This window comes from Sphaerodactylus townsendi, linkage group LG04 (genome assembly GCF_021028975.2).
Source record: "Sphaerodactylus townsendi isolate TG3544 linkage group LG04, MPM_Stown_v2.3, whole genome shotgun sequence".
Lineage (NCBI taxonomy): Eukaryota > Metazoa > Chordata > Lepidosauria > Squamata > Sphaerodactylidae > Sphaerodactylus > Sphaerodactylus townsendi.
The window spans coordinates 136,205,179-136,231,904 of record NC_059428.1 but is presented as its reverse complement, the minus strand read 5'-3'; the positions used below and the strand labels follow the sequence as shown (position 1 = coordinate 136,231,904).

At 48.0% G+C, this 26,726-nt stretch overlaps 1 protein-coding gene across 1 annotated transcript; it reads right to left on the bottom strand.

Moving 5' to 3' along the window:
• Positions 1–1,888: 1,888 nt before the first annotated feature.
• On the bottom strand, positions 1,889–24,720 carry TNFSF11 (TNF superfamily member 11). Its single transcript, XM_048492410.1, has 5 exons — positions 24,490–24,720; positions 12,920–13,087; positions 6,880–6,928; positions 6,696–6,794; positions 1,889–4,430 (listed from the first exon to the last, which is right to left on the bottom strand). The coding sequence occupies exons 1-5, from the start codon at positions 24,694–24,696 to the stop codon at positions 4,012–4,014; spliced, it is 942 nt and encodes a 313-aa protein (XP_048348367.1). The 5' UTR covers positions 24,697–24,720; the 3' UTR covers positions 1,889–4,011.
• Positions 24,721–26,726: the final 2,006 nt, after the last annotated feature.

Here is a 26,726-nt window from a genome sequence, read left to right as displayed (position 1 = left end):
ATAAAAAAAGCTGTAACATTAAAAAATGCATATTGAACAGTACAAAATAAATTTGCAAATGTAGACCTCTAAATATTTGTTGAAAGGAAGCTGCTTTTACAAAAAAACCCCTATTGACAGCATTTACACTTGGTAGCATCTCTCATGGGATAACATGTCTATTGAATAATTCCATAAATGTGGCGGGAGGTGCCGTCAAGTCACAGCTGACCTATGGTGATGACACCGCAGGGTTCTCAAGGCAGGAGATGTTCAGAGTTGGTTGGTATTGCCTGCCCCTGTGTGGACTGAGAGACTTCGACTCTTACCCAAACTCCAATCTGCTACATACCTCTTCTATAGTACCGGTCGCATTCTGCGGGTCACCCCCACAGCTGTTTCCCACCCACCACCCACCTACGGAGCTGGTTTCAGCATCTCTGGCAGACCCAGTGGTGGGATCCAAAAATTTTAGGAACAGGTTCCCATGGTGGTGGGATTCAAACTGTGGCGTAGCGCCAATGGGGCTGGGCGGGGAACAATGGGGGCGTGGCCAGGCATTCCGGGGGCAGGGCATTACTGCGCGGGGCTGTGGCAAGGACGCAGCCGCTGCGCCGGTCCTTTGGCGGGAAACGAATGCACGCAGGCGCAGGTTGCCACGCACGCCGGTGCACCTCCTGCTAGACTGCTTCAAGTTCTGCTCGCTATTGCTGAGAGGAGGGGCGTAACTAAGGCAAAAAATCACATGGCAAAATCACCAATTAGTAACCCCCTCTCGGCACACAGAAATAATTAGTAACCTACTCTCGGGGAACCTGTGAGAACCTGCTGGATCCCACCTCTGGGCAGACCTCTATTGGAACAAGTGGTTTTGGGAGCAGAGCCAGCTGCGAAAGGCACCTAGAAAATGTCAACAGTTATCATGCGATAATGACATTGACCAGGTCAATCAGAAACTATTAAATTAATATAACAAAAAAGAAATATATTACATTTGCTGATGGCAAATTTATCATTTTAGCTGCAGTTTTTTTTCCCCACTGGGATTTTTTAAAAAGTGCACCAGTCATCTACGTCAGTACATCAAACAGTTTTCAAACATTAAATATACACTTTGGTTTTAAATATTTTGTATCAAATACTTTAGGACAAATATAAATTACAGCATTTTTTTCAAATAAAAAAAAATTACATCCGAAATATAACTTGATATTACAGAATATAAAAATACCTATTTTTGCCTTTTTTTGGAATTCATGCAAGGTAACAACCCTGAACCTTAAGTGGCAGATGAGGCCTTTGAAAGTCAAACTGCCTCAAGCTTGGCCCTGGCAACCTTCCTTCTAACACAGCAGAGAGCAGAGCTGCCAGAGGGCTTCTTGAACAGCTCAGACCATCAGGTACCTCACATGACTATTGATTTATGACAAAGAAGGGGATGCTAAACCGGGGGGGGGGAGGGGTATTATATACTTGCCCTAATGTTCTGCGATGCTTTAGGTGCGTGTCCAGTGGTGTGACCAGAGGGGAAGGAAGGGCTATTGCTTAGCAGCAGAGCATCTCTTGGCATGCAAAGGTCCCAGGTTCAGTCTCTGGCATCTCCAATGCAGAGGCCTTCAGGCAGCAGGAGTGGCATTATTTCTGCCTGACACCTTGGAGAGCCACCGTCTGCCAAAGCAGAGAACATTAGGTTGATGGATCAATGGCCTGAGTTGGTGCAGGGGAGCTTCAGATGCACTAAAGGGGTAACATCTACCAATGAAAGAAAGAAGTGTTAGTGGAACGTTAGGGCAGGGGTCTGCAGCCTGCGGCTCTGGAGCCGCGTGAGGCTCTTTCAGCCTTATACTGTGGCTCTGTGTGGCCTGGAGGTCGGAGGGTAGCGTGGGCGTGTCCCTCCAGCCCTCCAGAGCAGCACTGGAAGGAAAGGTGAGTGGAGGGGCTGAACCGGAGGCAGCTCCATGCGGAGCCGCCTCGGTAGATCTTCGGGGCTGTGGAAAACGGGTCCAAATGGCTCTTTGGGTGGTAAATCCCTTTGCCGACCCCTGTGTTAGGATGACACACAACGGGATAGGAAGGCTGAAAAAAGGAAATAAAAACTGACCCAGTGGCTCCCCTTCACCTAACTGCCATCCACTGCTACATTATGTAAAAATGAGCTCGTTTATAGTTGATGAAGAATGTACCTTGCCTAACCACTCTCATCATGCACGGGTCAATCACCTTCTCATGAATATCGACCCTTTCTAGCACCGTTGATGGCTCAGTGGCAGAGCACCTGCTTGGCAGGCAGGCAGGCAGGCAGGCGGTCCCACGTTCCATCTTCAACTAAAAGGACCAGGTAGCAGGTGGCAGGAAAGACCCTGAGGCCCTGCAGAGCTGCTGCCAGCCTGGCCGGTGATACAGAGGCTGAGGAATCAAGGGTCTGACTCAGCATGTGGCCAGCTTCCTGTAAGGCCACCGCAGCTCAGGAGTGTTGCTCTGCTGACAAAAAAGGCAGATAAACCCAGGTGGTTTCTAGGGAGTTCCTGACTGCGCAGCCACAGGGGGTCTTTCCACACACGATGCTGACATTAAGAACATAAGAACAAGCCTGCTGGATCAGACCAGAGTCCATCTAGTCCAGCTCTCTGCTACTCGCAGTGGCCCACCAGTGCCATTGGGAGCTCACATGCAGGATGTGAAAGCAATGGCCTCCTGCGGCTGTTGCTCCTGAGCACCTGGACATTAAATCCACAGGATGACTTTTGGACAAGGAGCTGAAGCGAATTCTAGCTGTATCAGCATATTTGCATGGTACACTTGTTTCTAGCCACAGATTCGTCTCTTTCGAACATGATCTGTTTTACAAGCATGTTTCACAAAGCCTAAAATCCAAAAATGAAACAGGTGAACAGACCCTTGGCATCAGCACTTTGCAGGAACTTCATTAGCCTGCATGTGAGTGTTCACGAGATGAACCGTGTGACTGCTCTCTCCTTACAGGGCAAACAGCAGAAGAAAAGTGCCCTTGTAAACAGGACAGAAGATTGCAGCATGCAGGTCAGGGGAGAATTCAGGCCAGAAGTTCAAAAATGTACACAGACTGCATTTCCTGACCCTGCATAGCCATCTGGGAGGCTGGGGATGGGGAAAGAGGCAATCAGAATCAATAAAGGCTCATAGGTAGGTACAAAATAAATCACACATGAGATATTATTCTGCCTGCAGAAGAACTAGGGAGAAGGGACTGATGGATCCCATGGAGCATTTCCACAAAATGGAAGGGGGTGATTTTTGACAAGCCCCCTCCCACTGTAGACTTCTGACATTCCCACCCACTCCTTGACCTCCAAGAGCCGCATCTCAAGGGGGTTTAGGGCTGCAGCAGGACGGGGAGGAATGGATGGTCCACTCGACTGACAGAAATCCTTTCCACCTGTGGAAATATTCTGTGGTCCAAGTGGATATTCTGGTCTTCTGGGGAAAAATATAAAAACTGAGAATGGCAACTCCTTTTTACATCTTTCTAACATTTCCCCTAAATCTCTAGACACCTGTATGCCAAGCAAAACATGATTTACTTTTTAAAATGTTTTGATGGACAAAAATTTCTGCTACTTATTTATATATTGCTGTCAGTGCATATGTCACTTTCCAGAGTAACACACAAAACAAAATTAAATACACAACTTCAAAACCTTGCCCGTTTTTAAAATCCTATCTTTTGTTTTTGTTCCGATGCAAAAAATACTTTATCTCCCTTATGGACAATTAATTTGGACTTGAAAGTGTTTTGAAACGTAACCATTTTATAAGATATTCTCGACCAGATAGCAATTTATATTCACATGAAAACCCCAACCAAATAACCTCAAAAAATTAAGAATTACATCCTACACTATGTGCACTATGTGTAGGATGTAACTGAAGTTGGGTCAAGCCGCCTAGGAGAAATTCTGACTCTTGTACAACTGGATTTTATACAAAAATATTAATCTAATCCAGCTCAACAAGAATAACATTTTTTCTTGGAAAATATGTTCCAATCAAAGCTCAATCAATATCCCTTATTTTAAAGGCCCCAAAGTACGTTCCTGCTGGATTGCGATCCAGTAATGATGGATGTGATACCTGGATCCCAATTTTCTCACCAGATCTCAGTTTGAAAAACCCTCCGACATTTACAGAGTAAAAATGAAACTCTGACTTCCCTGACCAGTATTTGGTGCTTCCCCCCTTCATCAGGACTTCAGAAGTTTTCCTTTTAACACTGGTTTTTGTCACATACACCATCAGGTGCAGATGTCCGGTTATGTTCCCCAGGGTTTCATGGTGTCTGAAGCACACGTTGGCATACAGATAGTAAAAGCCGTCATGATTGGCAATGAGTTTTCCATCACTGAAGGTCATGTTGTGTATATTTGCCCAGCCTTTGTCAGGGTGCCAGGAAGTGAGGTTCACCTTATGGGTACCTAAGAGGAAAACAGATTTAAAAAGGGAGGGGGGAGAATTACTTTTCCTTCAATTATTATTTTGTATGTTAATTACACAGACTGGATCCACGCTCTCCCATACTTTCAGAGGCAACACTCTACGAATACTCAAGAAACAGGATGGGCTTCACCCCAACACCCTCCCCTGAAAGCACAGACAACACGGCTCAACCGGACACCACCAGTCAATTCTTAAGCTAATTGCTACAGCTTTCTAACTGACAGCATATAACAGCTTGCATCTCTTCAGTCTTGACCTCTCTCGCCGTCAAACCTCTGCCTTCCACCTAGGTCAGTGTAACAAATTTGGTCTTGGGAGAGCTCTTATCGTGATTTCCATCTTGTACCTCAAATTGCCTCAGTTTCTCTAGTCTGACTAATTCTGTGTGCATTCAATTTCAGTAAAAATTGTGTGGACTGTACACTATTATTGAAGCATAATGTGTACCCCAATTATATTGCGCCTGCACTGTGTAGTTCTCTGGAAGTCTTTAAGCACCTTTATTACAACACAATTTATATGCTGATATGCATACAAAACACGAGTAAAACACAGTATCTTGACTATAATTAACGTGCTCCTAAAGACCCTTTCTAATTATGGCCAGGCAAAATTAGATCATCATTAACCATATGATGCCAATTTAAAAATTGGAAAGATTACCCATTAAGATAAGCAGTTATCTCCACTTTTCATTTATTTAGTGTATCAATTCTTACTATGTCTCACAACTGCTCGATATACAGGGAAAGTGACAGGAATGTGTGATGTTCAGGGCATGAATGGCAGCTACGTATAAGCTGCTCACCACATGACTAGACGGTCTGGACTGTGACGTTTCTATGTGGCCACCAGGTGAATAAGATCCTCTGACTGTACCAGAACATGTGAGAGGTTGGAGCCGGGGCTGCCAGCTGAACACAAAAGTTTAGTTGACTACTCATCTGCATTTGAAGGAACTGAATGTAAATGAATTTCCAAAATCTCAATACGGATGCCTTTTGGATAAACATGAAAGATGAAGTATAATTTACACAAAAGTCACTTCTCATTGTGCAGGAAAACACCTCACATGGTATTTCTTTTTAACTTCTTACCAAAGAAGCACACCAGAACTGACCTGCCTCCTATAAATAAAAACTTCCCATTTATAATTGGTCTGCACTGACCAATTAAGTGCCCCCACATGTCACATGGGATAAATTTACTGACAGTGACATCCTACAGAGAATTACCCTCTGCTTTGGGGGGGGGGGGGTATTCTAAGAGTCCCTTGTCCACTTGGGTAGGAAGGCAAAAGCATGATATGAAATTCTTAAAGGGGGGGTAACAAACAGGTGCCCCCACTTATCACTTGTGAGAGGCTAAGATCTAGATTCTAATGAATTCAACTCATGAGAATCAAAACTTTTAATGAAGGGAAAAAACACATGGTTCTAATGATGTTGAAGCTGGAGGTTAAAAAAAAAGAAGGCAGTTGCTTAAGTTCTGGGTTCATAGTTAACATAATCATGTCCCTGCTACTCCTGAAGCTGGCAGTGGGGAGATGAGATTTGTCCTACAAAAACTGAAGAATAATTTGTGTTTATACCAAGTTTTCTCCACAGTAAAGAGTCTCAAACAAGCTTAAAAACTCCTTCTCTTCCTCTCCCCACAACAGACACTTTATGAGGCAGGTGGGGCTGAGAGAGTCTGAAGAGAACTGTGTCTGGCCCAAGGTCACCCAGCAGGCTTCATGTGGAGGAGTGGGGCATCAAACCCACTTCTCCAGATTAGAATCCACCGCTTTTAACCACTATACCATGCCAGCTCTCATAACCCCCAAGGTCTGATATTACCTGGAAGAATTATTTTGAGGATATTTACTAGTTTCAAATGTCCAGTTGCTACTGGTTCAGTCCAAACATTATACCAAGCTGTAGTTTGCACTACCCATGGCTTAGTGTGCAAGTCATGATTTGAATTTCCAAAGGTATGGGAGAGGCTTGCATGACGCTCTTCCTGGGCCATCTGCTCAGCACTCCAGTCCCATGGGGCAGAGGCCTACAGAGGCACTTTGATGGCCATAGCTATGATTTGTTCAGAAATTATGCCAAACCGTAGTTAACACAAACTATGGTTTCCAACCTACTTCTGGTTAACCAGCTCAGATTTCACTATAAACTATAACTAAGCTTCCTAAAGTTTAAATGACTAAAAAGGTCTCTTTTCAAAAAGAAGCAAGTCCCTAGAAAGGACCTTACCGTTTGGGATGTTATTACCATCAATGAGTAGATGGGCAAGCGGAGCTTTGCTGGGCCCATTTTGGGTAGACAAATCCAACCACGAGGACTCCAAGATATCTACAAACAAGGCAGTGTGTTAAAACTATCACAGGAAAGAGGAATTTCTTTTAAAATTCCAATCACATACCACAACAGTACTTACATTTCTCAGATCTGGGCTGATCTTTCCCAATAATAATACGCTGCACTTCCTAAAAAAATAAAAGAAAGAAGCAAGTCAGACCCAAGAGCAGCGTTTTGATTTTAAAATAAAATATGTTGAAGTCCACGCCAGTCTGCAAAATCACACATCCTATGTTGTGGAAGAAAGCCCTTCTTCTTGAAGCCAACAATACTCCATGCATTCTTCATTACCATTTCACATCCCTCCAAGCCAAAGGTCTGATACTCAAAACACTCAATTCTGAGAAGCTTTCACTCAAATGAAAGGTGGGACTCCTGCACTCTTTTCTCCAGCTCTATACAGGGCAGCACCTGACTCCACTGACCTGGCTTTGATTGCTTTCTGTTTGAAACCTGTGGGATATGGATGGTGCACAGCGGCATCATGCCACAGTTCAGCATGGAACTACACATGATGCCTGGTGAGCCTATGGAAAAATGGCACCCAGACTGAACAGCATTCCTCTTCACCTTCTGCAATGTGTCACGAAGCCATGGTGTAGTGCAGTGATGGCGAACCTTTTTGAGACCAAGTGGCCAAACTGCAACCCAAACCCCACTAATTTATCACAAAGTGCCAACCCGGCAATTTAACCTGAATGCTGAGGTTTTAGTTTACAAAAAACCGGTTGGCTCCCTCTTCCTCCGCCCCACCCGCTTGAGCAGGGGCCAGCCTGCTCTAGGCTCCAGCATGTCCCATGCGCACTGCTCTGTGCCTCTCTAGCAGCTCTGCCTCCTCTGTGCCCCCCCCCCCTCGGGCAGCAGCCACCCGGACCACAGGCACCCGGCCTGCCAGCCGAGTTCTCCCTGCTCACCGCAGTGTGCGCACGTCGTGGTCAGTGGCCCAGGCCAACCTAGATGTGTGCGTGAGTGGGGGGGTGATTTTCCGACCCCCCCATGACGAACTCTGTGTGCGCGTGCCCACAGAGAGGACTCCAAGTGCCACCTCTGGCACCCGTGCCATAGGTTCGCCATCACTGGTGTAGTGCTTCCTCCCGCCACAGGTTCACATTATTAACTGTCAATAGTCTTAAGCGAGGAAATGCAAACGTGATGCCGCCATGGCCCACATAATTCCACACACAGAGCACAACAAAGAAATGCGCAGCACTGGTTGTCTGTTGTGAAATTGATGCAGAGATCGAAATCAGTTATCTTGCAGGAAATACACTGATGTCTATCCTCAGGAAGGAAATCAAAAAAGAAAGCATAACGGTACTGTTCAGAACATTCACAATCAAGGCAGGTAAAATGGGCCCATAAGTCTTTAATTTTAAAAAAAACACTACACAAATTATACAGACAGTGGAAAAAGTGATAGAATCAGGAGAGAGCACTTACACACACAGAATCTGAACGACATAGATTGCAACATCTGTGGTTCTTCAAAATTTAGTGACCAGAATATAGAAATGCAAGAAGCAAAGATGTAAACTTGTTGGAAAATAAAAAGGGAAGGAATAGATCCAGCAGCTCCTCACAGATGCGCCAGCAGCTTAACCACTACCTTACAAGCCCCCAAAAGTCAAGACAAATTTTGTTTTGCTGAATTTAGATACTATGCTGCTTCCAAATCATGTGCTGCAGAAGCAGCAGGGACCCATTCAGGGGCTGCCTCCTGACGAGCTTACAGTAACACCCTCCCTTCCCACACCCCTCGGAACACACACAAAAGCCTGCAGGCTCTTAACACACTCTTCCAAATGCCTGACGCTCAAGCACTCTCCTAGGGGTCAACATCTCCATGGAGAAAAAGTGGGAAGAGCCAGTTAGGAGGCCGGTCCCTTCAAGTGCTTTGTTGCCATGTGGAAAGCGAGTCTGGGCCTGAGCCTTGCGGGCCCGGGAACCCTGCCAGTGCGGGGAGGGGGAGCCTCTCCATGAGCTGACCCCAGGGCTGTGTTTGACAATCGCTCCTTGCTGCCAACGGCTGAATGTGGTTAGTGACTCTGGGCTTCCGAGGCCACCCAGAACCAGCAATGAGGAGGAAAAGCATCCCATTTGTCTACTGTACTGCAACAAACTCACTGAGGCCAGAAAATTCGACAGCCCCCAAAAGAAGGGAAATTTACCCCACGTTTTCATCAGGCTGACATAGAAGAAGACCCACCCACCCACCCACCCCCATCCATATGGGGCAGGCAGCGACAGGTTCTCTCTGAAATGGCTGCCCTGGCAGAGGCCAGGACACCTGTGGCATCTCCTGGCTTCTCTTCTGCTCTCTCTAGATCCCCTCAAACAATAGCAAAGGGGATCTCTGACAGTTGTACCTTATAGGCCGGGCCTACAAGTGCAGGAGGGAGTATTGGAATAGATTGGACTATTCCACTTTAGTCTGTGATTTTTTCCAAAGCTTCAGGGAAGAAGTTCTCAAGGTGGGGGAGGGTCAAAGAGCAGCAGTGGCGTAGGAGGTTAAGAGCTCGTGTATGTAATCTGGAGGAACCGGGTTTGATTCCCAGCTCTGCCGCCTGAGCTGTGGAGGCTTATCTGGGGAATTCAGATTAGCCTGTACACTCCCACACACACCAGCTGGGTGACCTTGGGCTAGTCACAGCTTCTCGGAGCTCTCTCAGCCCCACCTACCTCACAGGGTGTTTGTTGTGAGGGGGGAAGGGCAAGGAGATTGTAAGCCCCTTTGAGTCTCCTGCAAAAGAGAAAGGGGGGATATAAACCCAAACTCTTCTTCTTCAAATGAAGGAAATGCTTTTTTGATAAGGTTTCTCGCCCACAGAAGAGATTTCTATTTTCAGAGGATAACTGTGTTGGTTTGCAGTAGAACAGTTTGTTTTTATAAACATGTCTAACTTGATCCATCTTTAATACGTATGATAGTTATATGCATTTTCAGAGTTCAGGGTCTGCCAGCACACTGAAGCTTGTTTTGATAACCAAGCAGACTATTTTGTCCATTTTGATGTGTGGGATTGTTTCTGTCCAAATAATATTTTCTTTTCAGTTTTTTTCTTACTTCTCAAAGAGTGAAACATTCAATAACTGTGCTAAGGTAGCAGAGGATGTAGTCCTTTGCAGCATTCTCTTTCAATTACTGGGTATATTTGCAAAGCTGCTTGTACAAATTCAAGGCATTTATACTTTTAAAGGTCAAAAATATGCCAATTCCAATTTTATGTGCTAAAAGTTATTGATAAACTTCACGTTGTTAAACCAGGTAAAATGAGTTTAGGGTTGATAAGGAAGTAAACACTGCATATATTTCAATTTCCCTGGGAAAAAGTGTGACTTTCTACTTTTTCCCATGGCTACAAGATTTCTAGATGATGAAGAAGAGTTGGATTAATATCCTCCCTTTGTAAGGAGACTCAAAGGGGCCTACAAAGTCCTTTCCCTTTCCCCCTCACAACAAACACCCTGTGAGGTAGGTGGGGCTGAGAGAGCTCAGAAGAACTGTGACTAGCCCAAGGTCACCCAGCTGGCATGTGTTGGAGTGCACAAGCTAATCTGGTTCCCCAGATAAGCCTCCACAGCTCAAGTGGCAGAGCGGGGAATCAAACCTGGTTCCTTCAGATTAGAGTACACCTGCTCTTAACCCCTACGCCACTGCTGGAAAGAGGGCAAAATACTGTCAAAACAAAGGGAACTTGACACTCACTCAACCCACTTCAGGTTGACACAGGATACATTCAGAAAGAATTGATGGTGTTGTCTGGTTCTCCATGTGGAAGTCCAGTTTATAATTTCACCCAAGTAGGGATAAACATTCAAAATAACTGACAAAATAACCAACATTAGGCTCCTCTACCCAGAAGGTGGCGTAATTGAGCATCAACATTTATTGGAACGATCATTACCAATACGACGTCTCTCACCACCTTTCTTTCTATTAGAAGCAGAGCCTTGAGGTTCTGAATATTTTTGAGAAAATTTACAAAGTGACTTCTGATAGATCTGTGCTATATTTTCCAGTCTTTTCATAAATTGTATTGAGAGACTCAGCTCTAAGCAGAGTTTGCTGAGCAAGCAATGCAGGAGTATCAGTTTGAGTCGCCAGTGCATTAGAGATAGATATTAAGGGTTCCTGAAGTCTAACTTCTTTTTTAGCTTCTCAAATTCCTCCATAATCAGTGAAGGAGACTGGCTAGTTTCCACTGGGGACAGGAGAGGATCGTCATCTTCAAGGCAACCATATCAATTTGAATGGTGTGTCAAAGAAAGATGGCATCCCCAAAAATCTACAATTCTACTTTGTTTTGTGGGCAAAGCTAGGATGTCCCTGAATGGTCTTCCTCTTTTGAGCTCCATGCTGAAAGCTAAAAGAGCAGACCTACAAAAGAGTACTGTGAATCCTAATAATTATTCCAAAGGCTCAAAGGAGTAATTAAACATAAGGTCCTCGGTCGATACAATATAAATGGTAAGTACATTTCAATTTCCCTGGGGAAAGAGTGTGACTTTCTACTTTTTCCCACATTTCTAGAAACCTTACATCTCTACTTAAGTTGTTGTTTTCCTCAACACAACTCAGCTAATGCTGTAAATGAAACCAGTGCCATGAAAACCCATGGGTGGAAAAGGATGTTAAAATCCCACAAAGGTGATAGAGGAAACGAACCAAGAGATTCTGACCCAAGTGTCCAACAGAAAAGATCTGATGCACTCTGGCAGCGCTTGAGCAAGTAATTAGCTTTAAATGACACTGGGCACTCAATGACGCATAAAAGACCAAACCTGTAAAGAAACTGACAGCCAACCTTCTCAGAGTCCGGATTCTCTCTGGCTGTCACAAAGCATCATGGGAAAAAGAGTGCTCAAAAAGACTGAACCTTCCTAAAACAGATATGGGGGGGGGGGGGAATCTGGTTTTAAAAGCACCCCTTTGTTAAAAACTTTCCTGCATGCATAGCAAATGCATGGCAACTTCAACATGGTGATGCTCCCAGAGGAACAAAACAGCACGTCACACACTGAAGACAAGAGGATCAATATATTCAATAAATGTAGTTATGTATATTTTATAATTGTCCAGTTACAATTATCCTAAAGATATTGAAAAAAATGAGCTATTTTTGTTCAATAGATATTGAAGATATGGATTGTATATTTCAAAGATGAACTTTTATTGTTGGAAAAACTGGATGTACAATCATTGGATTCAGTAACTGGACAATTATAAAATATACATAACTACATTTATTGAATATATTGATCCTCCGTCTTCAGTGTGTGACGCGCTGTTTTGTTCCTCTGTCATATAAGTTACACACAATTTGGCTTGTTTTCATGATGCTCCCAGAGGGACACATCAACTTCCAGGCACATTTTCACCACATTTCTCTCTGAATAAACGAACTGCCTCCACGAAAAACGCAAGATCCGCAGAGCTACCTGCTGGGATGCCTTTTATTATTAAGATATGCAGCACAGACTGAGATAAGTCTCCAGCAGTGGATTTCTTGTGGGCCTCTCAGTAAGACAGGCCTGACTCAGTAAAAAAACAGCAGCTGCTGATTACATTATTGCCAGTTTTAAAATTGTGCATGGCAGTAACTGCCCTGACCCAGATGGCCCAGGACAGCCCGATCTTGACAGATCACAGAAGCTAAGTAAGGTTGGTCCTGGTTAGCACACGGATGGGAAACCACCAAGGAAGTCTAAGGTCACCAGGCAGAGGCAGACAATGGCAAACTACCTCTGAATATCTCTTGCCTTCAAAACCTCATGAGGGACTTCCTTAAGTCAGTTGCACTTTGACAGCAAAAAAAAATAGGCAATAATTATCTTGGTGTATTGCCAAAGGCCAGAATCAGGGCCAGAATCAACAGGTTGTTGTGGGTTTTCCAGGCTGTGCGGAAGTAGTCTGGTTTTTGCTCCTAACATTTTGCCCGCATCTATGGCTGGCATCTTTAGAGGCATGTTTCATGAAGGCAAAACGTTAGGAGCAAAAGCGACCAGACTAGGGCCACGTAGCCTTGAAAATCCACAACAGCCAATTCTCTTGGCCCTGGAAGAACTGACAAACTGAACCACAAGACAAATATGGCACCAAAGCTGGGTGCTGCCTTCACCTTCTGCATCGCTCCCTGAAAAGCCTGCTTCATCCTTCTGCACGATTCAGACAGGAGTCTCGTTTCCTGGTTCGCCAAGGTGGCTTCCTGCAGATCGACATTCCCTTGCAGCCTCAAGAAAGTTCGCAAGCAGAGCAGGTCGTCTTCGGAAATTCTGTGCGGATCCATCTGAAAAACAGCAGTCAAGATCTAGTGCTGTGCCATGATGCATTCTAGCAGTGAAATACAGGGCAGGCAGCAACCCCATCAGAACAGAATGCATGGCAATGCTTATTTCTCTTATACAGGACACGATTAACTCATGGTGGTGTGCTGATAAGCAGACATGAGGCATGCAAAGAAAGAACGTTTTCATCTTCCAACATCGCCTAACAGATCTAGGTGGGGGGTCAAGTCCAGAAGCCACTGTTACAGAAACAACAAAACTGCTCAGCAAACAGCTGAGTCAGACCTCAAATAACACATATGGGGAAAAGGACTGCCCACTTTTGTAGCATACGTGTATTTTGCACTGAGCACTAGGGGCAAGCAAAAATTCTGCTGGTTAAGTTAAAAAGGTGCTTCCCCCGCCCCACGAGGGCTTGGGAAATGCAGGCCGGGTGGGGCGGGGGGAGCAATTGAACTGGGACTTTGAAAACTGTGGAGGGGGAGCACTTCAAATGAACTGCATGATATCACTATACCACTATAACCATACATATATCACGTGCGGGAGGGGAACAGTATTCAAGCAGACAGGAGCTCATCAAGTGCAAGAGGCAATAGTCCGAAGGAGAGAACTGAGCGAATAGTTCAAGAATGCAACAATGGGAGGGGAAAAACCTTAAATAAGCAGCCATGGAGAATGAACCATGGTCTTAGATGTCTCTTCATTAATTCACAGAGCATGGGAAATAAACAAGATGAACTCGAACTCTTAACAATGCAAATAAGAAATAACAGGCATCACTGAAACCTGGTGGGATGAGTCTCACGATTGGAATGTAATACTTGAGAGGTATAACCTATTTCAAGGAAAAGAGACCCCTAGATGGATGATGCCTTCCTGGAACAGATGATCAAACTTTCAGAAAGGAGAGAAGTAGAAGTAATGGAACATTTTCAATTATCCTGATGTTTGTTGGAAGTCAAACTCTGCCAAAATTCCAACAAATTCCTCACTGGCCTTGCAGACAATTTCACGGTCCAGAAGGTGGAAGAGGCAACAAGGGGATCGACTATTTTAGATCTGCTCCTAACCAACAATGATGACCTGGTTAATGGAGTAGAAGTAGTAGGATCCTCAGGGGGGAGTGGCCATGTTCTCCTGGAGTTTGTTATACAGTGGAAGGGGGATGCCAATCATAGTCAGACATGCATTCTAGACTTTAAGAAAACTGATTTCAGTAGACTTACTAGGTGTCATCCCATGGCTAAGAATACTAAAAGAGAAGGGAGTGCATGATGGATGGGAGCTTCTTAAAAATGAGATCTTGAAGGCACAATTTCAAACAGTTCCAGTAAGGAGGGGGAAAGGGAGGTGTCAAAGGAAACTAGGATGGATGTCTGAGCTGAGATTTAAAAGGGACATGGACAAGAGAGGGGGGAAAGGAGGAAATAAACAAAAAGGAATTCAAACAAATGACCTAGGGGAAAAGTCAGAAAAGCTCAGAATGAGCTCACACTTGCTAGAGAGCTTTAAAAAAATATTAAATGCTTTTTTGGTTATGTCCACAGCAAAAACAAGAAAAAGGCTATGGCAGAGTCACTGCATGGAGAAGATGGCAAAATGCTAACGGGATGGAGAAAAGGGAGAATTACTCAACATCTTCTTTGCCTCAGTCTTTTCTGAAAAAGAAAACACTGCTCAACCAGAGGAAAGTGGAACAGAAGATATAGTAGAGGAAATTCAGCACAGAGTAAATAAAGAGGTAGTACAGAAATACCTGGCTACTTTAAACAAATTCAAATCTCCAGGGCCTGATGAGCTACATCCCAGGGTATTAAAAGAACTGGCAGAAGTAATCTCAGAACCACTTGCTATAATCTTTGAGAACGCCTGGAGAACAGGAGAAGTCCCAGTGGACTGGAGGAGGGCTAATGTTATCCCCATCTTCAAAAAGGGGGAAAAGGAGGACCCTAATAATTACTGTCCAGTCAGCCTGACATCAATACCAGGGAAGATTCTGGAGCAGATCATTAAACAAACAGTCTGCCAGAACTTACCAGTAGAAGGGAATACAGTGATCAGTGAAACTCAAGATGGCTTTCTCGAAAACAAGTCACAGCAGACTAATCTCACCCCCCTCTCTTTTTTTTTTGATAGAGTGACAAACTTGGTAGATGAAGGGAATACTGTGGATGTAGCATACTTTTATTTTAGTAAGGCTTTGACAAGGTCCCCCATGATATTCTTGCAACCCAGATAGTAAAATGTGGGCTAGACAATGCTACCATTAGATGGATTTGTAATTGGTTTAACTGACCAAACTCAAAGGAATATCACCAATGGATCATCCTCATTCTGTAGAGAAGTGACTAGTGGGGTGCCACAGGGTTCTGTCCTAGGCCCAGTGTTATTCAATATTTCCATCAATGACTTGGATGATGGAATATAGGGCATGCTAATTAAAGTGGAAGATGACACAAATTTAGAAGGGGTATCTAATACCCTGGAGGACAGGGGCAGGATTCAGAATGACCTGGACAGATTGGAGAGCTGGGTCAAAACTAATAAAATAAATTTCAACAGAGATAAGTATAAGATACTACACTTAGGCAGAAAAAATGAAATGCACAGATATAGGATGGGTGACACCTGGACAACAGTACATGTAAAAAGGATCTGGGAGTCTTAGCAGACCACAAACTGAACATGAGTCAGAGTCAGCAGTGTGATGAGACAGCAAAGAACGCCAATGCAATTTTGGGCTGCATCAATAGAAGTACAGGGTCGAGATTGAAGGACATAAAATTACTTCTCTATCCTGCATTAGTCAGACCTCACCTGGAATACTGTGTTCAGTTCTGGGAACCACAATGCAAGGATACTGGGCCTTTCCCCACTCCCTTCCATCCCCCCCTATGCTCAAGGCCAAGCGCTGCTCTCAGTACGCCGGCTGCATCCCAGGCACACTTCAGGGGAGTGTCTCCCACTCACCCCAAGTGCTCTGTGCTTCAAAGGGAATGGCTTCCGTCAAAAGGCGCCATTCGGAAGAGCGCCTGGGATGCTGCGCGCTAAGGGGGCGCGACAGCGGCAGCGTCGGGGGGGCTGCGCTGTGGCCGCCCCTGCCGTGGGGAGGGAGGAGGAACCCCGCACTACTCTCCTCAAGTAGCGCGGGGCTTACGGTAAGTGGGGAAAGGCCCACTGACAAGCTGGAACATGTCCAGAGGAGAGCAACCAAAATGGTAGAAGGTCTGGAATCCATGCCCTACGAAGATAGACTTGGGGAGCTGGATATGTTTAGTCTGGAGAGCAGAAGATTAAAAGGTGACATGACAGACATGATTAACTATTTGAAGGAATGACATGTTGAAGAGGGGGCAAACTTGTTTTCTGCTGCTCCAGAGACTAGGGCAAGGAGTAATGGATTCAAGATACAGGAAAAGAGATTCTACCTAAACATTAGGAAGAACTTCCTGACAGTGAGGGCTGTTCGACAGTGGAATTCACTGCATCAGAGGGCGGTAGAGTCGACTTCTTTGGAAGTTTTAAAGCAGAGACTAGATGGTCATCTGACAGGAGTGCTTTGATCAGGGGCACAGGGGGAGAAAATGGCGCCCAGGCGCCAACTCACCCGCCACACCCTGCGGCCCCTCCTACTCCCACTTACCAGCAGATGGCTGAAAAAAGCTCTTTTTCCGCTGGCTGCTGGTAAGCAGCCTAACTGAGTGGTGAGGTCAGGGGAGGGGTCAGGGACGGCCCCACCCCATGGCCCCCATCCCACTTACTAGTAACTCTGTGCAGGCACAGGACAGGCTCCAGCCCACGGCCTGGCCAGCTCCCTCTCACTCGGCCGGATCAAGAGTGGGCTGGCCAGGAGGCGGGGCATGGTGGGTCACAAGTATGGGGGCAATTTTCCACCCCCCACACGACTCATCAAGGGGCACCCAGGGCATTTTTCCTCGAATGTCCCCATTGTAGGTACGCCACTGGCTTTGATTGTGTATTCCTACGTGGCAGGGGGTTGGACTGGATGGCGCTTGTCCTCTCTCCCAACTCTAGAATTCTACGGGGTTTTTTAAAATCTCCAGCCCGCTTTGTTCTGGAGATAAAAGAGAAAAGGCACATACCTCCAGAAGGAAGGGCACTAGGGGCAAAACGGCCACCACAGGAGGCGGAATGAACCATAAATGGCTGCTACAGCTTACCCGCAGTCACACAGTGAAGATCCTTGTGCCGTGGTGGCAGATGCAACATCTGCAAAGGCAATCAAATCTCCAGTGACCAATCAGAAGCCTTGGTGAGAAAAGCCATTCCTGGCAGCGCCCACTTTCGGAAAGCACTAAATGGGCACCAGAAAAGGTTGGCAGACACCACAGTGCCCACAAGCAACATGCTGGGGTCCCCTGGAATATGGCTGGTCGGAACCAGGACCCTGCTGAGGAATTCTGCATAATGCTAATTGCTTGCTGTCCACCTTCTACCAACGAGGCTAAGACTATGCCTGAAGATTACTTTGCTGATGAGAAAGCAAAAGGGCGTCAAAAGATGGAGTTACCATCTATCAGATACAAAAGGTACCGATACAGTACAGAATACATTTTAATGTTACAAAGCAGGGGATTTAAAAGGAACAAGCTTTGAGCTCAGTTCAGAACTGGGGTGTCTGTTCTGTGCTCAGAGCAGCTAACTGCCCTCCCCACCACCACCACCCGCAGCCAAAAGTGACTGACTGGCACCCATCCTGTGGGAAAAGTTTAAAGATGCTAAACCTGGATAGGTCAGAGAGGCGACATCTGCCCCTGATGTCACCCCAATAGGGAAGCAAATCCTTTAAGCTCACGCATGAGGTACATCAGTAGAAACCGAAGTGCAAGAGGAGTGTGCACCAAGTCTGTACTTATCCCCAGCACACAAACCTGCCAATCATACAAGCATTGCCACTGACAATGCACACAGGCACAAATTATGATGCTTGCAAGTAGAGCACGACAGCACGTAGAGCACAGAAGTCCAGCATTCCGCTCTAAACGAAAACATGCGGACAAAATTACCACAGGTACGCTTGCAAGAACAGTCTGAATAGCCTAGACCAGCGTAATCAGAGCTCAGAAGCCAAGCAGGATCAGCCATGGGCAGCATACCTTGAAAACTACTACAGGTTGGCTGTAACCTGAGGGACCATAATTATTGCCCTGGCCTGGATGGCTCAGGCTAACCCAATCCCAGTCAGATCTTGGAAGCAAAGCAGGGTTGGCCCTGCTTGGTATCTAGATGGAAGACCACCAAGGAAGTCCAGGGTTGCTATACTCTGTCTCACAGAAAGATCTAAAGCAGGGGTCTGCAACCTGCGGCTCTCCAGATGTTCATGGACTACAAATCCCATCAGCCCCTGCCAGCATGGCCAATTGGCCATGGTAGCCGGGGCTGATGGGATTTGTAGTCCATGAACATCTGGAGAGCCGCAGGTTGCAGACCCCTGATCTAAAGGAAGCCGAGAATTCATCCACCGCCCCTTCCGCCCCTTCCAACCCTCCCCCCACACCAAGCCAGGCCCAGCAGGGCAGTGATGGTGAGATGCCCGCTACCCTGTGGGGCCCAGTGCCAGCCCTCTCAAGCCCCCCCCCAAATACTCCTTCCCCCAGTGGGAGAAGCAGTGATAGGAGAGCAAAAGCAGTGGCAACAGGAGAGGAAGAGAAGCCGTCCCAAGCCAGGCCTACCCACCCGCACCCTGCCCCAAATCACCACTCGCTTGCTTGCTCACCTGCTCATAGTCCTTCAGGACTATTTTCTACTGCGGAAGCACGCACTTCTACCACACCACTACTGACCACGCTTGGTTCTTTTTGTGAGACAGAAGATGCACAAAGGCAGGCAACGGCAAATTCCCTCTGAACTCTCTTGCCTTGAAAATGCTACACAACGGCCATAAATCAGCTCCATCTTGACACCCCCTTTCCTCTGCCACCACTCGCAAGATGATTTAGTATCCATCTCTCCCAGACATGTTATGACTGTCTTGTGAAATAAAGGTGTGATTCCACTTTGAGTTCCATGATGTCACCTTTCATGTCTCTTTTTTGCTAAGAATGAGGAGGTAGAAGCCCCCTAAATAATGGCTTGGATGTCAGAATAAATAAGAGCTTGGACTGGGGGGAAACAGCCATAAACCTCTCTTGACATCAACAGGTATCTGTGATTTATGTTTCTATTTAGTACTTCTAAAGCATGGGGAGTCAAGTTGTACCTAATTCCCACCCCCTCCAAGATGTTAAGAGATTTTATTCCAATTGATCAGAACTGAATTTAAAAGGTCTAAATAAGGAAGATGGCAATTAATGTAAAATATGTGGTTAAATAATTGGCAGTTCAGGAAGTTTTCTAACCCTGGAGAAGCAGAGATTTATTTCCCAGACAGCTAAGGAGAGGAAGAGACGGGGGATTTCGGGTTTCAATGCATTTCCCATTTCCTGCCCTTATGTTCGTCCCAATTATAAGCTGTTTTGCTCAAGATGAGGGCCAAGGAAAACAAACATTGCTAAAACTTTGATTATCCTAAAGAGTTGTATTCCAAGCTAAGAACTAAGGATGCTGTGAAAGAGAGGGGAAACTAATTCAGACGACGTCTTTCAGTCAGCGTAGTATAGTGGTTAAGAGCAGACTGATTCTAATCTGGAGACCTGGGTTTGATACCCCACTCCTCCACTTGAGTAGCAGAGGCTTATCTGGTGAACCAGATGAGTTTCCGCACTCCTACATTCCTGCTGGGGGACCCTGGGCTGGTCACAGTTCTCTCTGAACTCTCTCAGCCCCACCTACCTCACAAGCTGTCTGTTGTAGGGAAAGGAAGGGAAAGGAGCTTGTAAGCCACTTTGAGTCTCCTTACAGAAGAGAAAGATGGGGTACACATCCAAACTCTTCTTCTTCCACTTCTCAAAGTCTGAAAGCAACAGAGACATGGAGCACAGAGGGCTCACAAACAGACTAGCCTCTACTCAACGTTTCACATTTCAGTGACCCAACCACCAGAACTACCTTGCTGGATCAGACCAAGGTCTGTCCCGCACCCTTCCAGCAGCAGCTCAGCAGATCTTCTGCTTTCAAGCAGGAAACAAAGGAAATGGGACTACCTTTCAGCATCTAGGTCTGTCAAAGGAACTCACGGGGAATGTGAGATCCCACCTCCCACTGCTCCCTGCTTCCTCCTGCAATTCTCGTCCCCCTTACTTTCCGGGGGTCGCTGCCGCCGCCAACTCCTCCTGACATCTCTTCTTCCCTCCCTCAGCCTTCACCGCTGGCTCACTCACCCAGGGGCAGCAGCCCCTCCTGCCCTCCAATGCTAGTTAAGCCCTCAATCATTTTAGTTGCTGCCCACTGTGCACTTTTTCAGTTCCTTATTTTTATTAGATGGGGCAACAGAACTGTACAGAGAATTTTGCCACAGATTTACATAGCAGCTTTAGGCCTGCCACTCTTGGCTGCTGAGAAAGACGAAAAGGAAAGCGAGAAGGAAAGCAAAACACACACCGCCCTTAAAATGAGCTAAAATTGTATTCTGTTTCTCCTAGGCGGACAATACAAAAAGAAATCCTCTGTGCTTTTTCAGTGGGTGAAAATGACAGAGAAACGTCTGGAGGATGTGGTATCTCTGCATGAAAACAGCACATGGGAAATAGTATAATTTTGTTCTCAAATTATTTTTTTAGGAGGAGTTTGTATTTAGATCCCCCTTTCTCTCCTGTAAGGAGACTCAAAACGGCTTACAATCTCCTTCCCTTCCTCTCCCCCCAATAGACACCCTGTGAGGCGGGGGGGGGGGGGCAGCTGAGAGAGTTCTGAGGGAACTATAACTGGCCCAAGGACACCAGCAGACTTCATGAGGAGAAGCAGGAAAACAAATCCAGTTCACCAGATAAGAGCTTGCTGCTCCAGTGGAGGAGTGGGGAATTGAACCCGGTTCTCCAGATTAGAGTCCACTGCTCAGTCACTCCACCACGCTGGCTCTTACCATTGCATTCATGCGTGAGGATTTATACTGCCATTGTAAAGGAATAGTATTAATCCAAACTGGGAAATCTGGAACCTGCAAAACCAAATGTACCTCACCAGACACTTAGTGTGCCCATTGTTTTTTTTGTGTGTCTCTATGGGATAGTGACAACAACAAAGAAAATGTCAACTACCTAGCAGGTTGCAGTGGAGCCCTTACAAACCACCTCTGTCTCTAACCTTGGTTGATTCCCCACGGGGAAATTCAATCTAGATCAAATCAAGTTTGAAATTAAACTGCACCTTTTCATTGAGGTTTCAACCTCACCACTGCAGACATCCAGGCCTATCTCACATTCAGGAAATGTAACAATCCCCACTACCGTGCGATTGCCATGGCGAGTCTCTCCTGATTGGCTGGTGTGCCGTGTTGGGACCGTCATGATCACGTCATGATATGAGAATGTCAGAACGTTTATTTCTCATCCTAGTTTCCGGTTGGTTAACGTTTTCTTGTGTTCTCGCGAGATCAGCACCGCGCGTTCTCGTTAGCGTCTAGATTCAAAACATTTTTCTGTTAGGATCGGGACAGGCTGCTTATCTCTGCCTAGGTAGTTTGAAGTTTGATTAGAGGGCAACTCTTGTTCAGCGCACTGGGTGCTACTCTCTGCTTCATAGACTTTGCTTCACAGACATAGAATGAAGGTCTCCCTGTCACTTGCAAACAAAGTGAAGTTCGCTCGTTTGTAAGAGTGAACGTTTAAGCGTTTTACTGTCCTCCCATTCGAACGGTTTACTGGTTCACGTTTCCTCAAACACGTGCACACCAAGACCAAAAGTTAAATCGAAACCAAGAGGAGGCTGTGCGCGCATCGCGCCAGCCCTCTGCATGGTGATTAGTTAGAAGACATTTGCGTCACGCTCAACTGCGGGAATTCTGAGCACAGATTAGACCACCGATCCTCCCCTCCAAACAGGATCGGAGACGCGTTTCCTGGGAAAGTTGTACTTGCAACCAGGTTCCGCAAAGATGCGGGATAAGGGGGAGAATGAACAACAGAACCTGGATGAAGCCTTGTTAATCGCTCAGTCAGTGGGGAGTTCTTCCAGAATCCTTGATATTTCGCATGAGTATTGACCGTGGGGAGTTGGCAGCAGGGTTTGTTGCTATGTTGGGTGGCCTGCTGTTGTTGGGACACAGCTGTTTTTAGGCTGAGGGGTTTTCTGTAAGCAATGCTTGCAAGAGAAAAGCATCTTCAGCCAATGTTTCAAAGGGTAGCCATGATGTCTCTTGGTTCCAGTCTGGTACTCGCAGTCTGCTTCCTGATTGCATCGGGTAGGCAGAGTAATCAACCCCAAGTACACTGGATATAAATCCTTCAGTTGTGAGTTCCTGCCCCAGGAACAGAAGTAAATGTAGGCAATGGATTGTGTGGTATCCTCATATTTGTACAAGAGGGTCATCCTGCTGCAGCCCTGGTGGCATCTCTCAAGAGTTCCCGCGTCCACCTGGTCAAAGGTTAAAGATGCCATTGGTCCATCTTAGGGCCAGGTCTTTGTGAGGAAGTTCATTCCGAGGCAGCCATCAACAGGTTTGCAAAATATGAGGCCACTTGCGGGGGGGGGGGGGAGCATTCACTTTTGGGTGACCCCATTATAAGACAAACATAATCAGCCACGCTAGCTTGACTCATCCTCCAGCAGGACGTCTGCCTTCATTTGTCAACTTCTGCTCTCTGCTTCGGACAAGCATGGTGACTCCAACACAAGAGAATATGGACATAAATGTGACACTCAAAACTTGCCATTTGAATTTCACATCATTGTGTTTTAATGGCGCACTTGCTACATTTCTGGTCCTTGATACCGCAGCTTATTTTTATTTACATCTTCTACCAGCAGTGGCAGCTTCAGCCAGGATTCACACCCAGCACTGGAAGACGCTGCTTCTCTGCAAGTAGAACGTGTTCGCCTTTAACATCTAATATGCCAAGAATTCTATTTGTTTGCTGCTGCAGCAGTTGAAGGTGGTGACCGACCCCCTGGCATCCCTCCCTCCACTGTTCTACTTGTCCTCCACAAAAGGTATTACAGGGTTGACTGTGGACCAATGCCCTTAAACCCTCCGTCTAACTTGTGGCAAGCAAATTTTGTGTGCCTGTACGAGTGAGTGAGTGAGTGAGTGAGTGAGTGAGTGAGTGAGTGAGTGAGTGAGTGAGTGAGTGAGTGAGTGAGTCCCACATCCTCCTCTATAGGGCAATCCTGCCTGAACTGCCAAATTGTCTACTCCTCACTAAGATCCCAAAAGAGAAGCCCCCCACACAAACACACACGGGTGTGTGGCGGGAAGGGGAGACGCAAACATCAGTTTCCAACTTCCTTTGAGAAAGTTCAGAGCACGAAACCAAACCAAAGCCAATGTGAACTCAACCAAGACACGGGGTAATTTCCAAGAAAAAAAGAAACCGCCTCCATCCAGCTCAAAGCACAAAACCACCAGGAAATCTGCTCCCCACCCAGCCCCTGGGACGCAGCCGCCACGACCCGGCCCCGCTTCGGGCCTTGCTCGGTTGGTGCGGAGTTGGCATTTTGCAACGGCTCAGAGCCCCCCTCAGAGTTGGTATTTTGCAACGGCTCAGAGCCCCCCGTCACGTCTGCAAAGCTCTGCGCAGCCCCCAGGGAGGAGAAGCCCCTCGTCGGTCCAACAGAACATCTCCTGCACGGTCCCAGGGATCGACCGCGGCGGGGGTCCGGGGGCTAACCGGAGAAGGACTAGCTTCTCCCCCGCCCCCAAGTGGGAAGGGACTGCAGGGGGTTTTGGAAGGATGAGGCTGGCAGCGGAAGGGGCCCGTCCAACCCAAACCGCCAAACAGGACCCCGCAACCCGGAGGGCGGCAGACGGGGCCCAGGGAGTTGGGCTCCGGGGGGGGGCTCTCCCCTTGCACTTTTTGGGGGCGCTTCCTCCAAACCGGCCGGGAGACCGTTTCTTGTTCCAGTCCGTCCCTGCTGGCCACCATCTTCTCTCCGGCGCCCGGAGCAAGAGCCCAGCAAGGAGCCCCAGAACCAGCCTCCGGCCCGACCCAGGCCAAGCAAGGGGCAGCCCTCGCCCCATAAGAGATCCCCGGGCAGTGCCTCTCCCCCTCCACAACGCCCCGGGCATGGGGCGCCCTCAGGAGCCAGCCGGCAGGCGCCACGCACAGGGCAGCGCTCTTCTGCCCCCCCCCCGCCCCCAGCAGCTGGATGACCCCGCTCCGCGGAGCCAAGAAAGTCCCCACCCTCACCCCAGAGACCGTCGCCAGAGAACCGCGCGGCGGTGGAAGAGCCGATCACCCCTCCGTCCGCCTTGGCCGACCTCGCAGGGCAGTTGCGAGGAGGCAACGCCGGAGAGGAAAGAGCGGCGCGGGGGGGAAGAGGGAGGGCTGAGCCGAGCGGGGCTCACCTGGGCGCGGAAGTAGAGGAAGAGGGCGACTCCGCAGACCACCTGGCCCAGGCCCAGCAGCCCCAGGGCGGCCAGCAGGGCGCGCGAGGGGAGGGCGGCGGCGGCGTGGGGGGGCGGCAGGCCGGGGGGCGGCGGGGCGCAGTCGGGGGCGCCCGGCTCCTCGGCGCCGCGCAGGTACTTGGAGTAGTCTCGGCTGGCGCGCCGCATCTCCCCGCCCGCGCTCCTCCGGCCGCCCCGACGGCAGCAGCAGCAGCACCACCAGCAGCGCCCCCGGCCCCGCGCCCTTGTATCCGCTCGGCCTCGCGCCCCGCCCAGCTGCTGGGGAGGCGGGGTCTCGGCGCCCCTCCTTGCTCGGGTGCCGGAGGCTGAGCCTGCTGCTGCGCTTTACCTGGAGGGGCCCCCGCCCGGGAGAGCCCCCTCCCCTCGCTCGCTCCAGGCTGCCCTTCCAGGAGGGAGCTCCCTGGCAAGTTGGCAACTGCCCAGTTCTGACGCTGGCGGTGGGATTGGGGCCTGCGCTCGACTTTCGGGAGGGCCCGTCCGAGGTTGGACCCTCGGTGGACTCCATGCCTGGCTGTTCTGACGGCAAAGTGTAACATAAGCCCCAGTGGGGCTTACTCCCGGGTAGGTGTCCGTAGGATCCACACTATTATTCTTTCAGACAGCTCACACCGTATCTCTTGTGGCGGGGGGAGGAGGCCTTCTCTCTGCTGGTGGTATTTAGAAGGGACCCCTGGTGCCACATGGACGTGAAGCCTCCAACAGGTCGTTCCCCGACCACCCTCAGCCAGGAGGGCAGCCCAAACAGCCGCTCCAGGTTGCTATGCAACGCTATCAAGTTGGTTGTATCAAGTTGGATGTCCCAAGCAGCACCTCTTGTTCAAGGAAAAGAAGGAATAGGCCGGACAGGGCCAGGTCAGACAGCAATGGGACTGATCCAGAAGAGAAGGCGAGCCTCTAGCACTCGGCTCAAACTGCCCCAGTTCATCCTCAGTACCCAGTAGCCCAGCCTGGACAATGATGATGAAGAAGAAGAGTTGGATTTCATCCCCCCCCCCCTTCTCTTCTGTGACTCAAAGGGGCTTACAAACTCCTTTTCCTTCCTCCCTCCCTCACAACAAATACCCTGTGAGGTAGGTGGGGCTGAGAGAGCTCAGAAGAACTGTGACTAGCCCACGGTCACCCAGCTGGCATGTGTTGGAGTGCACAAGCTAACCTAGTTCACCACATAAGCCTCCACAGCTCAAGTGGCAAGAGTGGGGAATCAAACGCGGTTCTCCGGATTAGAGTGCACCTGCTCTTAACCACTACGCCACACTGGCTCTTAACCACTCCACCATGCTGCTTCTTTCCAAGCAGAGAAACACACTGATGGTTCTCTCTCACCTGGCTGGGGTAGTGGGTCTTTCCTCGCAGGGATTTCTAAAGCAGGGAATCACCAGCAACAATGGGCTGCTCCCTGCTTGACAGGTGCTAGCCCAGGGATCAAATCCGCATCTGCACGTGGCACTTACCAAGAAGTCCACTCCGTGCACCCAGGCAGAGCCCAGCCCAGCACAGGGTTTATAGAGGGAGTTCCGGTTACTGAGGCTGGGACCCAGCAAGGACTCAGTCCTCCCCAGATGCAGGTGCCTCCATTTCGCAGAGCCTTCTGCCAGACCTGGCAGCAATGCGAGAACTTCTCCTTTCACCCTGTCTCTGTCGCCTCTGCCTCCTTTGCACAACTGGCTTGTTACTCATTGTTACTCTTTGGAGAACCCTGATGGCTCCTTAAGAGGAGTTGCAGGCAGCAGAGCCACCACCTGCAAACCAGGGCACTGTCTGATGCTTAATGGGCTCTTCCTTGGTTTGCAGGCGCTGGCTCTGCTGCCTGTACCTCCTCGCAAGGAGCCAGCTCCGGCTCCAGTGTGTCTCCAGGCTCTGTAGCAGAGCCCTCAGTGTCCAGGGACTGGCTCATGGTACTCTGCTCTAGCTGGTGGCTAGAAGCAGTGGTGGGATCAAAATTTTTTAGTAACAGGTTCCCATGGTGGTGGGATTCAAACAGTGGCATAGCGCCAATGGGGCTGGGCGGGGCATGACGGGGGCGTGGCCAGGCATTCCAGGGGTGGGGCATTAATAATTTCTCTGTTACTGTAAAAAACTCTTACTGTAAAAAAAAAGTTCCTAATTTCCATCTGGTATCTTTCTGTCCATAATTTAAACTCATTATAGCAAGTCCTATCGTCTACTGCCAACAGAAA

Bases quoted from the DNA above. Each gene is read 5' to 3' on its own strand.
- TNFSF11 (XM_048492410.1), bottom strand. From the start codon at position 24,696: ATGCGGCGCGCCAGCCGAGACTACTCCAAGTACCTGCGCGGCGCCGAG. The intron at 13,088-24,489 runs GTGAGCCCCGCT...GCTGTTTTTCAG, and splicing joins TCCTCTACTTCCGCGCCCAG to ATGGATCCGCACAGAATTTC. The intron at 6,795-6,879 runs GTAAGTACTGTT...CCTTGTTTGTAG, and splicing joins TCAGCCCAGATCTGAGAAAT to ATATCTTGGAGTCCTCGTGG.